General features: G+C 47.4%; 2 protein-coding genes across 2 annotated transcripts in view; both read left to right on the top strand.

Annotated features, from left to right (window-relative positions):
• The window catches only part of T265_04892 (hypothetical protein), a gene marked incomplete at both ends in the record, with an annotated part of 6,293 nt that extends 3,590 nt beyond the window's left edge, over window positions 1-2,703 (top strand). Inside the window, one exon of the mRNA XM_009169752.1 lies at window positions 2,541-2,703. Coding sequence (XP_009168016.1) covers window positions 2,541-2,703 — 163 coding nt within the window. The remainder of the gene's footprint in view (window positions 1-2,540) is intronic.
• Window positions 2,704-3,390: 687 nt separating this feature from the next.
• On the top strand, window positions 3,391-6,458 carry T265_04891 (hypothetical protein; the record flags this gene model as incomplete). The annotated part of the gene is made up of 5 exons (XM_009169751.1): window positions 3,391-3,562; window positions 4,481-4,645; window positions 5,079-5,368; window positions 5,417-5,638; window positions 6,234-6,458. 5 exons carry the CDS (start codon window positions 3,391-3,393, stop codon window positions 6,456-6,458), a joined length of 1,074 nt encoding a protein of 357 aa, XP_009168015.1.
• Window positions 6,459-13,350: the final 6,892 nt, after the last annotated feature.

The raw sequence follows: 13,350 nt of genomic DNA, 5'->3' as shown, positions 1-13,350 counted from the left end.
GTCTGGCTGCTCCCCTTTGGCCTTCCTGGCATGGTTGCACCTTGTGGAACGAAGTTCCAGCCAGTGTAGCCCGCGGGATCATTGCAGCACTGAAGCCTGACCACAACGTCAAGGTGGTATTCTTTAGGTCGGGTCACACCTAGACAGGAGGACGCTTATCATCCTAAACTAAAGCCTTTTTCTCAAAAGCCTTGCAGCAAGGTAGCCGTGCTTGGCATGCATCGCCTTTTCAACGGAACAAGTCGCCACGTGTTCCAACCCTCAACCTAGAAGGTCAAGAGCCTGGTTAGCCAGGACTCTAATCATTGATCAACTGGGTATATGAGACCCTGTGAGTGTCGCGAGGACACCCACCAGTACAGCTCAATGGGGCGCTAAGGTGCACAAATCGTCACACCGCGGTAAGGTCCGGTCTCTTCATGAGAATCATGCTTATATACATACATATTCTGTGGATCATAAACGCTAGAACCACATAGTGCCTTCTGTAACATGCAATCGGCGGGTTCCTTTTCGTCCCCAGTGCGAATCATCGCTTTTATAGTTAATGAACAAATGCGGAAGCTATTGTTGCTAAATACAAAGCTATCCGAATCATGATTTCTGCAGATTCCTGAAACTAATTGTTTTTTTCTTCAATCGATCACTCGATATTGTGCGGCTCGCTAAATGACAGACACCACCGCCATTTTGATTTCGCTCACCTTTGCTCGGTTACGTGGATGATTATTGAGCTACGGTCGATCCTAGGGACAACATGGATTGCGCGGCAAAGTGGCTCAGTGGGTACCGGAGGTTCGCGGTTCGAACCTGACCCCTGCATCCCGACTTTCACGGTCTAGTCCTATGAAATCTTGCAGCACTCCAGCCGTCGTGCTTCCCTTTGGTTGCATGGCAGTTGGCCACCGGAAGGCTGCTACCGCTGGATGACGAACATGGATTGCAGACAGCCTACATAGGGCGGTGATCTGCCGATTTTGGAACGTGGCTTTAGCTTTCTGGTTGCCAAGTCGTATATGTAGCATTGGATTCTAAAGGAAGGTTATAAAAATAGTTAGTGACGCAAACGAACGACACCTCGGGGGTTTGGCAATCTAAGTTTATCTTGTTATAGAGAGTGACCAAACAAAACACAATTCCAATCCAGTCAATTACCGAACCGACATTGATAATGAGCAACAGGTCATTCGTGAGAAAACGGAAGGTAATCTGTTAAGTGCGGCAGTCTGGCATATCTCTGTTTAGTATCCGGCGAATTCGCAATGAGCAGGAAGAGAAAAATTGTGCCAGTGAGTGAGTCTTCGTGTGCATTTCTAATGGTCGATAGGTATATCAACCAGGCACATGGACGTTATTGTAATAAAATACTAAGTGCGTAAGCGGACCCACTATTCACAAGTGCCGCAGACGGATACGCCTTCTAATATAGCTGTTTCGAACTAGCTGTTGGATGTGGCTATTTAATAAAGTTATGTGGATCACCAATCACTTCTGCTGGCGTCTCCACCGGTAAGAAGTTAAAGAAGCATTTTCCACATTTTTTAAATCACTCACTTATGCCGCCACAGGTGAGGGAAAGAGTGTCGCAGAAATCGCACGACATGTTGCTTTCGATTATCGGTCTCTGAGGAGGTCATCTAGATACTGAAACACGAACGGAGGGTTCAGCAGATTGAAACAAACGCGTCCCAAATGTGGCTGGGGCTAAGTGACGGCTTTCTCCGTGTTTGTGGTTGTACGATCAGACGTCTGCACCACGATGGTGACTGAATTAGGACACCCCGGGGCGATGGAGTACAGATCCTTGCATTCATCTAGTCGACCAGAAGATACAAGACAAAGTTTTCAAGAGTGGTTTAGCTTCCCGCAAATGAGTGCACTACAGGATATGGGGAGTTCCGCAAACAAATCCAGATGCGGAGAAAAACTGCAAATTTTGTGTCGTTGCAGGTGATTCAAATTTTCCGGCAATATGGAAGATCACAAACCACCGTTTTCCGAATTGATACATTTTTTGACACTACAAATTAGCTCACTTGAACGAACCACTCGCACCCCGAATTAGCACAAAAATGCCTTCCACAGAAAATGTTTGAATATGAAATTGCAACCCCGAAGATAAAGCGTTTTCATTCGCCGGATACCGAATGGCCCTATCGAATAGCCAACCACAGACATTCCGACTCAGAATTTGCTCCTTGAAAGCGCTGAAACTGACGTTGCTTTTGCATTTTTCGTTGACGTCACACCGGCACTATCCCTGGTTCTACTGCGGCGATAACGGAAAACAATCTAATGAATAAATTCATACCTATGATATAGAAGAAAGAAGTAGCCTCCCGTGGGCGTCATGTGTGCCAGTGCCTGCGTAACAAGTATAACTTGCTGGACTATTTTATTGATTAGACGATGAGTGACTAAAAGTTAACCTGTTGTTTTGGTCACACCAGTGTCCAGACCAGTCTACCTCCTTGCGAACGACGAAAAGTGTGTCCTTATGTCATTTTGAGGGGACTCAGCGAATTCCTCTGCTGAGAAAGGACCAGAGAACATCATAATGATCGACGCCTAAAAGAATTGGGCATCTGGGTCTCCTTAAAATTGCCCTTCTCACTGCACCAAGATAAATCGTCCGAGAAGGCATTCGCCATTCTACGGATGATCCGACTCACCCTCTCCCGTATTACTCGCATGGACTTCTAAATACTCTATGAGGCCTACGTCAGACCGCTCATGGAATACGCCAACCAAGTTGTCTACTCAGGACGCACGAAAGACCTAACCCTCATTGGGCGTGTCCGGCAAGCCGCTATGAGAATCGTCGCCGGCCTCAAATCCATTGACTGCGAAACGCGTCTCGCGATGCTTGATCTCTTCAACCTTGGAGTACCGTCGCTTCCGAGAGGGCCTACCTTTTACTTATGCCCTGTTTGAACAACGCTTGGCAGATAGGTTTTTCACCATTAACCCAGCAAACACTCGGCAGGGGCATAGATTTTCAAGCTCGGAGTTCACACATTCATTAGACAATTTTTTTTCTCATTTTGGGTAGTAGCTGCGTGGAATGACCTTCCTCCGACCTTTGTCCACGCTCCTAGAACCCAGTTCAAAGCACTATTAGACACCTATTTATGCGAATCCTCGCGCTGGCAAGTCTACTATCCCACACAGAAAACATGAAGAGTGGTGCTACACCCTTTTTCAATTGTGCCTTTGAGATGCGCGACGACCGGTTAAGGACAAGAACAAAACGGACCAGGGAAACTTGGGCAAAAGACTCGATCCTGTGTTTCAATCCGTGAATCTGTGGCCTTCATACCTACAGCGTCGACTGGTTCATCACACTCGTGACCTTGGTTTCGACCGCAATATACAAAGTCTTCGGAAGAGATGACAGAAGTACAGGCTCAGCCCTCTTCGGCGAGTGAACAGAAATATGGCGGTGCTGAAGGAGCCGACGCTATGTATGTGAAACTCGTGTCTTCGGATGATCATGAGTTTTATGTCCGCCGTGAGTACGCTTTGATCAGTGGGACGATCAAAGCTATGCTCTCTGGCCCGGGTATGTTGCTATCCTCAATTATTGTGTGCTATAATTCGTGATCACGTTAGACGTCTGTAGTACTTTAAAGAATAACATAGGTGATTTCTATTGATTGCATAAAGCCCCTGCTTACCGCTCAAGCAGTAAAATTTATGAAGACCTACATAGGTGTGGGTGCCCTGGCAGTATCCCAGCCCTCGTACAACCATGACCTACAAAACTAACAATATTCCCATGCCACATCGGCCGACGCGTGGTGCCATCAGCCGGGTCGCCTTACTTGCTGCATACAGCAGGGCGGGTAAGCGAAAACATGCTACTGCTGACGCCTCCCTTCTTACACTCACGTTTTCCGTCTTCCACCCTCCGCCGCCCAAATTTGAATACTTTATCTGCAGGTCCTAGCTCTAGGACTGACCGTTTTGCTCGCCCTGCATCACACTCAGCTGCAGCGTCTGCACGTCAGAGTTCGGTTGCAACCCTAAACACTTCGAAGTCTGTTTTCAACCAGCAAACACTCGGCAGGGGCATAGATTTTCAAGCTCGGAGTTCACACATTCATTAGACAATTTTTTTTCTCATTTTGGGTAGTAGCTGCGTGGAATGACCTTCCTCCGACCTTTGTCCACGCTCCTAGAACCCAGTTCAAAGCACTATTAGACACCTATTTATGCGAATCCTCGCGCTGGCAAGTCTACTATCCCACACAGAAAACATGAAGAGTGGTGCTACACCCTTTTTCAATTGTGCCTTTGAGATGCGCGACGACCGGTTAAGGACAAGAACAAAACGGACCAGGGAAACTTGGGCAAAAGACTCGATCCTGTGTTTCAATCCGTGAATCTGTGGCCTTCATACCTACAGCGTCGACTGGTTCATCACACTCGTGACCTTGGTTTCGACCGCAATATACAAAGTCTTCGGAAGAGATGACAGAAGTACAGGCTCAGCCCTCTTCGGCGAGTGAACAGAAATATGGCGGTGCTGAAGGAGCCGACGCTATGTATGTGAAACTCGTGTCTTCGGATGATCATGAGTTTTATGTCCGCCGTGAGTACGCTTTGATCAGTGGGACGATCAAAGCTATGCTCTCTGGCCCGGGTATGTTGCTATCCTCAATTATTGTGTGCTATAATTCGTGATCACGTTAGACGTCTGTAGTACTTTAAAGAATAACATAGGTGATTTCTATTGATTGCATAAAGCCCCTGCTTACCGCTCAAGCAGTAAAATTTATGAAGACCTACATAGGTGTGGGTGCCCTGGCAGTATCCCAGCCCTCGTACAACCATGACCTACAAAACTAACAATATTCCCATGCCACATCGGCCGACGCGTGGTGCCATCAGCCGGGTCGCCTTACTTGCTGCATACAGCAGGGCGGGTAAGCGAAAACATGCTACTGCTGACGCCTCCCTTCTTACACTCACGTTTTCCGTCTTCCACCCTCCGCCGCCCAAATTTGAATACTTTATCTGCAGCCCCAGCTCTAGAATTGACCGTTTTCCCCGCCCTACATCACACTCACCTGCAGCTTCTGCACGTCCGAGTTCAGTTACAACCCTAAACACTTCGAAGTCTGTTTTCAAACCCCGAAAGCCTGTCTACTTAGCCACTTTCAATGTTCGCACACTGAAGCAAGCAGGTCAACAGGTGGCGTTCGCGCGTACGCTTGATTCCCTCTGTATTGATGTATGTTGTCTGTCAGAAACACGGACGCAGTACGCAAGTGTTGTGATCAAACAGACTGCCCCCTCGCTCTCTTACAGGTTCCGGCTACGCACCTCTGGTGATGCAAAGGCCGCTGTAGCTGGATATGCTGGGGTGGGTATTGTATTGAGCGAACGAGCGGAAGCGTCTCTGCTTGATTAGATACCCGTTGATAGTCGCCTCTGTGCGGGTCGTTTGGCAACATTGGTGAGAGAATCTAGAGGAAGTGAGGTTCATCGCACTTTGTTTATTGTGTCTGCTTACGCTCCAACTGCCTGTAGCTCTGAATCTGGCAGGGACAGTTTCTATGACGCCCTAGATGCCCTTCAACAGCAGGCTAAAAGCTCAGATATCGTTGTGGTTGCTGGTGATATGAACGCCCAGGTAGGTATACTAAGCGCTGCTAAGGCCCGATTGGGTGGTTGTCTTGGTTTGGACACTAGACGCACGGACAACGGAGACCGCTTGCTTTAGACTGTTCATTTACTGTTCATTTACTTCTGACTGTTCATTTGAAGTACAAATTTCCGGAACATCGGAAATCGCTTGACAACGTGGTGTTCACCAACAAACCATTGCCGAATCCAAATAGACCACATCGCCGTCAGTTATCAGTGGTGAGAGTCGATCACCGCCTGCTGCTCTCTCTAGAACACTAGCGTGTACTCCGACCATGCACTTGTAAGCTGCTGCTTTTCATTGCGCTTTTCAGGTGTACGCGAAACGCGCACACCCCGCTAGCCATTGAGAAGCTAGCTATCAGAACCAGCTCTTCGAATGCCCGACGGACGGTACGGTGTCAGATATAAACGGCCACTGGGAAAAATATCCAAAGCGCTACTCAAAGCGGCAAAGTCTGCTTGCGGTACAACCTAGCCAACCTAGCCAATCTCTGATAGGACTGTCTTTCCTGGAGACCAGGCGACAGATTCCACCTGGCCGCCACCACAACTCCACCCGGTGCATCATCTGATGCCAGGTGAAAGTGAATGTCCGCGCTGACCAGGGGGCTTGGTGGATCCGAAAGGCCCAAGAAATGGAAGATGCAAAGAATACTGGAGACGTGCGCAAACTGTTCCACCTGATTCGTTCGACTGACCCTCGGAAACCTCTTGTCAGCGAAATAATCAGGGACCAAAATGGCTCCCTGAAATGCAGCAAAGCAGAACGTTTGGCCTGCTGGGCACAGTACTTCGAGCAGTAATTGAGCTGGTCATCTGCCACCTCTAATCCCAAAACTAGCCTTCAACAGAAAGGTAGAGCGTAGATATGGAGCCGCCTTCAGTCTCAGAAGTGTCCGAATGCATTTCTCTACTCAAGCGTCATCGTGCTGCTGCTCCTGACGTCCTCTCACCTGCTCTTTTCAAGGATGGCGGTGGATCCCTCAGCCAGTGCCTGTCCAGTCTATTTAGGTCTATCTGGGAGAAGGAAACCGTCTCAGACAACTGGGGTGAATCGATAGTGGTGCCCATTTTCAAAAAGGGCACTCGCAGTGAATGTAGCAACCACAGAGTTGTTTGACGCCTGTTGTGACAAAGCTTCTGGTGTCACTGATTCTTCGTCTTACGGTGGCACGCGAAGTCTTGACTCGTGAGAATCAAGCGGGATTTCGACCGGGTAGAGGCTGGACCCATCCCGCGGTGGCGTGATCAGAGTCAAGTTGGGTATCCTTAACTGAGGCTCTCCATCAGTCCTTATATGTTTCAATTCAGTCCACGACTGTCTTGCGGTAGGTGGCCTCCAAGTAACTTAGCGTGTGCGTTGGTGTTGGAAGTTCGTATTTGTCAGGAGCAGATGATCTGTACACAACTGAAGAAACCTCTCCATTATCCGTCCGCTCAGCATCGACTCCAAATCAACCACCTAAATGTGCTTCTTCCGTGCTTAGTCGTCCAACTTGTGCATTCCTATCACCCGCCAGGATTACTATATCTACCCTTCTTGCCAACCCAAGCAGTCGTGACAGATATTGTTAAAACTTGTCCTTCTCAGTCTCATAACTGCTCTCTGTTGGGGCGCTTGCTGATACGACAAACAAACACCGTTTACTCCATCGACCTGCGTTCATCTTAATTGAGTCAGACAACCGCACAGAGCAAAGGCGACTGTTTACTGGGATCTAGTCCAGTGAAACGCTTTCAGCTGTAAGGCTGAGTGCAACTCCCACACCGTAGATACCACGAGCCATTGCGCCCGGATCACCGGATGCCCGAAGAGTGAAATATGGAACACCCGGGTTCGTCCTAAGTGGCCTGAGAAACACCACTGAAGTGGGGTCTTGTATGCTCCGCGTTTGAGGGATTTGCGTGCGCCGTCCTGCTCGTTGCCTGCTGGTATGGATTTCCTGGTATCATTCATGGATACCGATCTCGATGACATCCGGTGGTCCTGTGGTCGAATTGGAAACGTCGGGCAGACAGCACTGAACACGGCTAACGTAGCCCCTTTCATCTTTCGCCACGTTTCATCCACATGCTCACTGCCACCACAGTATCGGTTTACTCTGGAGAGTCGTTGGGCTAGCTCAGGTCGATGCTGTTGAGCTGTGGTAGTTCTTCAAAGGCAGTAGATTGGCGTGCTTCTTGATGACTTGCGAGGGCCTGAAGTGTAACAAACTGTCAAACTTGCACGCACCATGGCGCGATCTGAATCAAGTGGTGTGCCCCGGAAGTCTTGCATTGTGGCTCTTCACCGGTGGCCGATGGTTACATGATCCAACTGGGTCCACGGTTGATTTGCAGTTGGTGCCACCAGGTTATGCGGTGCGGACTTTTATGTTGGAAGTTCCTAATTGCCAAGAATATAAGGTTTCAGCAAGTATTGCCTGTTTGCCAATTTTACACAAAGCATGGACGTTGAAAGCTCCTATATAGAAAGGATCTCGCTGATTTATTTTTTGTTAATAGGTAGCGAGGAGCATAAGACCCTTCGGTCAGATAGCTGACATTCAAATGACCCAGCGACGTTTCTTGTGTGGTGGGAAGGAGTTGGAGAGAGACATCGGTGGATACTGGACTGCTATTCCCTTGCGTCATGGTCACTATTATTACAATGTATGGATATATTGTGTTGCGCACTCGAATGATTGTGCCAGAAACAGAGAACGAGGATTGCCGAATGATTGGCTTTAATCTTCTATCAATTTCAGTACATCAGCTAAAACATTAGGAAACACAATTAGCTCAACGAGTAGCGAGTAAAAAGTTAAACACAACGTCAATATATAACATTCTTCCCCGCCGGAGGGATTATTGTCAGGAGAATATAAATTAGGCTTCGCGGTTTCGAAGATTATACGGTCGAACACGCTGTTGGTCTGTGATGTACTGTAGGACATTCCCTGGAACCTCACTGGGTTGTTCTGGTGGTGCCGTTTCGCCTCCAGGAGGATCAAGCGAGTGTGATTGAGTCTCGTCTGGAGGAGCCGCTGCACTTTCGATTGATTCAGATAAATAGACATCTGATATTGTCTGTGCTTTGGGTGCCAGATGTCTAAGAGAAACAGTTTCTTCCTTTCCGTTCGGGAAACGAACGCAGGCATACTGCGGGTTACAATTAACAAGTTCCACCTCTTCCACTAACGGATCGTATTTGGAAGAACGTGTCATCCTTTTTAACAGAACGGGGCCTGGAGTCGATAACCAAGTCGGAAGAGAGGTGCCGTACGTTGACTTCCGGTGGAAGTTAAGGAATCTTTCATGTGGTGTCGTGTTAGTAGCGGTGCACAATAAGGAGCGAACAGAGTGCAAAGCATCTAGAAGCACACATTCCCACTCGGTAATGTCCCGTTGTTGGGTCTTCAACGCCAGAGAGTACCGTTAAGCCGTTCAACTTGTCCGTTATCGCGCGGATTGTATGGGGTAGTTCGACTGGTTGCTACACCCCTGTCGTGAAGAAACGTTTGTACTTCACCTGACATGAAAGCTCCACCACGATCAGAATGGACGTATGAGGGCATTCCGAACAAAGAGAACAACTGATTAAAACACTTGATCACGGTGGATGAGGACACATCCGTACACGCGAAGGCTAATGGGAAACGAGAGTACTCGTCGATCATTGTTAGAAGGTATTTGTTGTGGGAGGTCGATGGAAGTGGGCCTTTAAAATCTATGCTGACGCGTTCAAACGGCTGTGTAGCTTTAATAAGATTGCCAAAAGGGTGATTGAGGAAACGAGGCTTCAATTCCGAACAAATACTACACTGATTTGTAATCGCCTTAACATCATCGGTCGAAAACGGCAAATTTTTTGAGCGAACGAAATGAAGCATCCGCGTGATACCGGGGTGACATAATGTATTATGAAGATGTTTGAGATCCACCTGTGACATCGCAGATACGTAATCAGTCCGCGATAGTGCGTCAGCGGCTTTATTCTGACTACCTGGACGGTACTGGACATCGTAATGAAAACAGGACAGTTCAAGTCTCCATCTCTGGATTTTGTCGTTTTTTACTTTGCCTTTGTGTTGTTTGTCGTACATAAAGGCGACTGATCGTTGGTCCGTGACAAGTGTGAAGTGATTGCCGATCAGGTAGTGTCTCCACTTTCTCAGAGCTTCAACAATCGCGTACGCTTCTTTTTCGATTGCTGAATGATGCCGCTCACTGTGTGACAGAGTGCGTGAAAAGAAAGCTACCGGGCGCCCGTCTTGATTGAGAGTGACCGCAATGGCTATGTCGGAAGCATCAGTTTCCACAACGAGTGGACGAGTGTAGTCTATGGTGAAAACGGCTGCCTTTTCCAAATCGTGTTTGAGCTTATTCAGTGCCGCTTGTACGCTATCTGGAATCGGGAAGATTTGATTGCGGACGATTTGATGAATCTTATCTGAGAAACATGGAATCCAGTGTGCGTAGTATGCCAGCATTCCGACCAATCTTCGTTGTGAACGGATGTCACATGGATGAGGCAACTCCCGTAGGGCTCGAAAACGTTCAGGATCCGGTTTTATCATACCATGAGATATTTCGTATCCCAGTAATAGTACTTTCGCAGTAGCTATGATGCTCTTTTTCTGGTTAAATGTAATACCGTGACGTTTTGAGGCCTCTAAGAATTTCTTCAAATTTCGATCATGTTCCTGGGCATCGCGACCACACACGGTAACATTGTCAACATATGCGAATGTATCGAGCAGATTTTCCTCGCGTATGATGTTGTCTATGGTGCGTTGAAAGCAGGCCACACCATTAGTAACTCCGAACGGAATGCGGCGAAATTGAAAGAGTTTACCACATGCCTCGAATGCAGTATATGGCTTGTCTTTGTCGAGAATGGGGATCTGGTGGTACGCACTTTGAAGGTCTAGTGTGCTAAACACCGTGTAATGGGAAACCTTCTCTACAAGTTCGTCCACCTTCGGCAGAGGATACGCATCAAGGTAAGTGAAGCGATTTATGGTTTGACTGTAATCGATGACCATGCGCTTCTTATGCCTGTCATTCGTAGTAACGAGAACCTGAGCGCGCCAAGGAGAGTTAGACGGCTCAATAATTTTGTCAGCTAGTAACTTCCGAACCTCCGTCTCGATAAATACCGTATCCGTGCGAGAGAAACGACGAGATTTAGTGGCAATTGGAGTACATCCAGGGGCGAGATTATCAAACAAAGAGGGGGCGTTGACTCTCGCTGCTTTCAATGTGCATATGGCGAATGGGGGCCGCTTACCCGTGAATGGTATGATGACACTTTGGTGTTGACTGAGGAAATCCAAGCCAAGGATGACGTCTGAACACAAATTGGATAAGAGCGAGAGTTTGACACTTTCGTATAGTGTGCTTTTGTACAGAACGGTAGCATAAAGATGACCGCTAGTAACACACGATAAGTTCGTTGAAGCCATCGAGATAGCGCTCTTAGAGGATGTTATTGTCCAACCATGCTTTAGTGCGATGTCAGAAGAAATATAACTTTCGCAACTACCAGTATCGATAAGTGCGTGAAGTGGGATATTATTCACTATAACATCAACGATTGATTTGGAAAGTCCCATGGATGAAGAGATGTTGAAAATGGATGAGACACCAGGGTTCACCGTCGATGTGATACGGCTTGAACCCAGTTTGGATCGACAAACTTTTTGGAAATGACCTTTCTTGCCGCAAGAATGACAGAAAGACTCACGAGCCGGGCATTTTGAACGAATGTGCTTACCGTTGCCACAGAAGAAGCAAGATAAGGATGTGCTTGCAATCGTGTCACTAGATTCCATCTGAGAGATAAAAGCATCACGAACAGGAGTAAGAGGTTTATCAGTTTTGATAGATGCGGCGCCACAGGGAACATGAGAAGACGAGTCGTATGAGAGTGACTGTTGTTGAGCATGTTCAAGCAGACGTGCCTCGTCAAAAGCTTGTTGAAGCTTAAGAGTGTGTTTTTCTAGTAGTCGTTGGCGAACGGAATTAGACTGCAAGCCTGTGATAAAAGCGTCTCGAATAGCCTCATCCCGATGTTCATCGGCAGAAACCGCACGAAAATTGCAGTCCTTGGCAAGGTAACGTAATTTTTGCAGGAACGCGTCGACTAATTGGCCCGGTTCTTGTTTGGTAGTAGCCAGCACGTGGCGGGAAAACACTTCATTTTTGGGTTTAATGTACATCTTTTCGAGCGTCTGGATGGCGTCTTCGTAAGTAGTACAATCACAAACATGTTGATAGACGGACGGAGAAAGGAAATTTACCAAAAGTTTTCTTTTGTCAACGTTTGGGAGTTCGATGCATGAGAGGAAGTTCGTAAACGTTTCGTGCCAATGGATCCATTGTTCTGAAGCAGAAGAGGATTGGGGATCGGCGTCAAACCGATCTGGGCGAAACAATCGTTCCATTGTGTTTTGATAGAAGGTTAATTTGATAGAAGGTTAATTTCTGGTGGATGTGAACAAACAGGTACCACTTAACTAAAATAAAGCGCGTCAAATTAGTCGTTCAGCTGTGGTATTTCTTCGGTGCTTAGCTGACACGGAATCCAAAGAAGGAAGGAATTACGGAACCTCAACTGAGATTTATGACCTGTTTGTACTGCACTGATAGACCAGCGTTCTGCGTTGTCAGCGATGAGCGTTAATGCTTGCACTACAGTCGCTGAGTGGTCCGTACCTCGTGGCCCTTTGTTTACTGACTGTATCAGTGTTTAACCGATTGGTTCTTGTTGGGGATATCAATATCCTCCAAAAAACGCTGTATTCTTATGTGTGCTAGCGACCTTCCGGCATCTACAAGGTCAAACTATGAATAAATCAGTGGCCTATTGATATTCCAAGAAATTTAAATCCGACCACTTACACGATACCATCTTTTTTTACTGACTTGGGTTCGGAAGCTCGGGGCATCGCCTGTTGATCGCGTGATTTTGGATCATTAACGTTTGTGTCCGAGGTTTTTCGTCTTCTTACCATCCGCCGTGCTAGGAGTCTGGATCAAGCGACATAGCTGGGGATAGAGTATTGCCACAATCCGCATATCATATTGTTTGCTCGCTGCGTGACCGAACCGTAACAGATTTGGCGACGCAAGATGGAGGCAGAACAACTCAAAGTAATGTTTGAGCAACAACTGCAACTCATCAAAGTACTTACGGAGCGACTATCAACTACATCTTTGGCTTCACCGGCGGCGTCGAGTGTCCCACAGTCGGTTGATGGAATCGCTGGCAGTATCAACGAATTTTGCTATGAACCCTCAGCTGGCATAACGTTTGATGCTTGGTTTCGTCGCTATGAAGACCTGTTCAGGGTCGATTTTTCACTTCAAGATGATAGTTGGAAGGTTCGCCTCCTGCTCCGCAAACTTGGACCCGCGGAGCATGATAAGTATGCTAACTATATTCTGCCAAAGAACCCGCGCGATTTAATTTTTGATGAAACGGTTCACACGCTTCCACAAATATTCGGTGAGCAAACGTCACTTTTCAACATCCGTTATCGATGCATGAGGCTAGTGAAGAGGGATGCAGACGACATCCTCACATATTCTGGCATCGTGAACCGGCGACATCCTCATTCTGGCATCGTGAACCGGGAATGCGAACGGTTCAAACTCGGATCGTTAACGGAAGATCAGTTCAAGTCGCTGATTTTCTTTCATGGTCTACAA

This window comes from Opisthorchis viverrini, assembly GCF_000715545.1.
Source record: "Opisthorchis viverrini unplaced genomic scaffold opera_v5_86, whole genome shotgun sequence".
In the NCBI taxonomy this organism is placed as follows: Eukaryota; Metazoa; Platyhelminthes; class Trematoda; order Opisthorchiida; family Opisthorchiidae; genus Opisthorchis; species Opisthorchis viverrini.
Note: the sequence above shows the minus strand (reverse complement) of the source record. Positions and strands in the feature narration are given on the sequence as shown.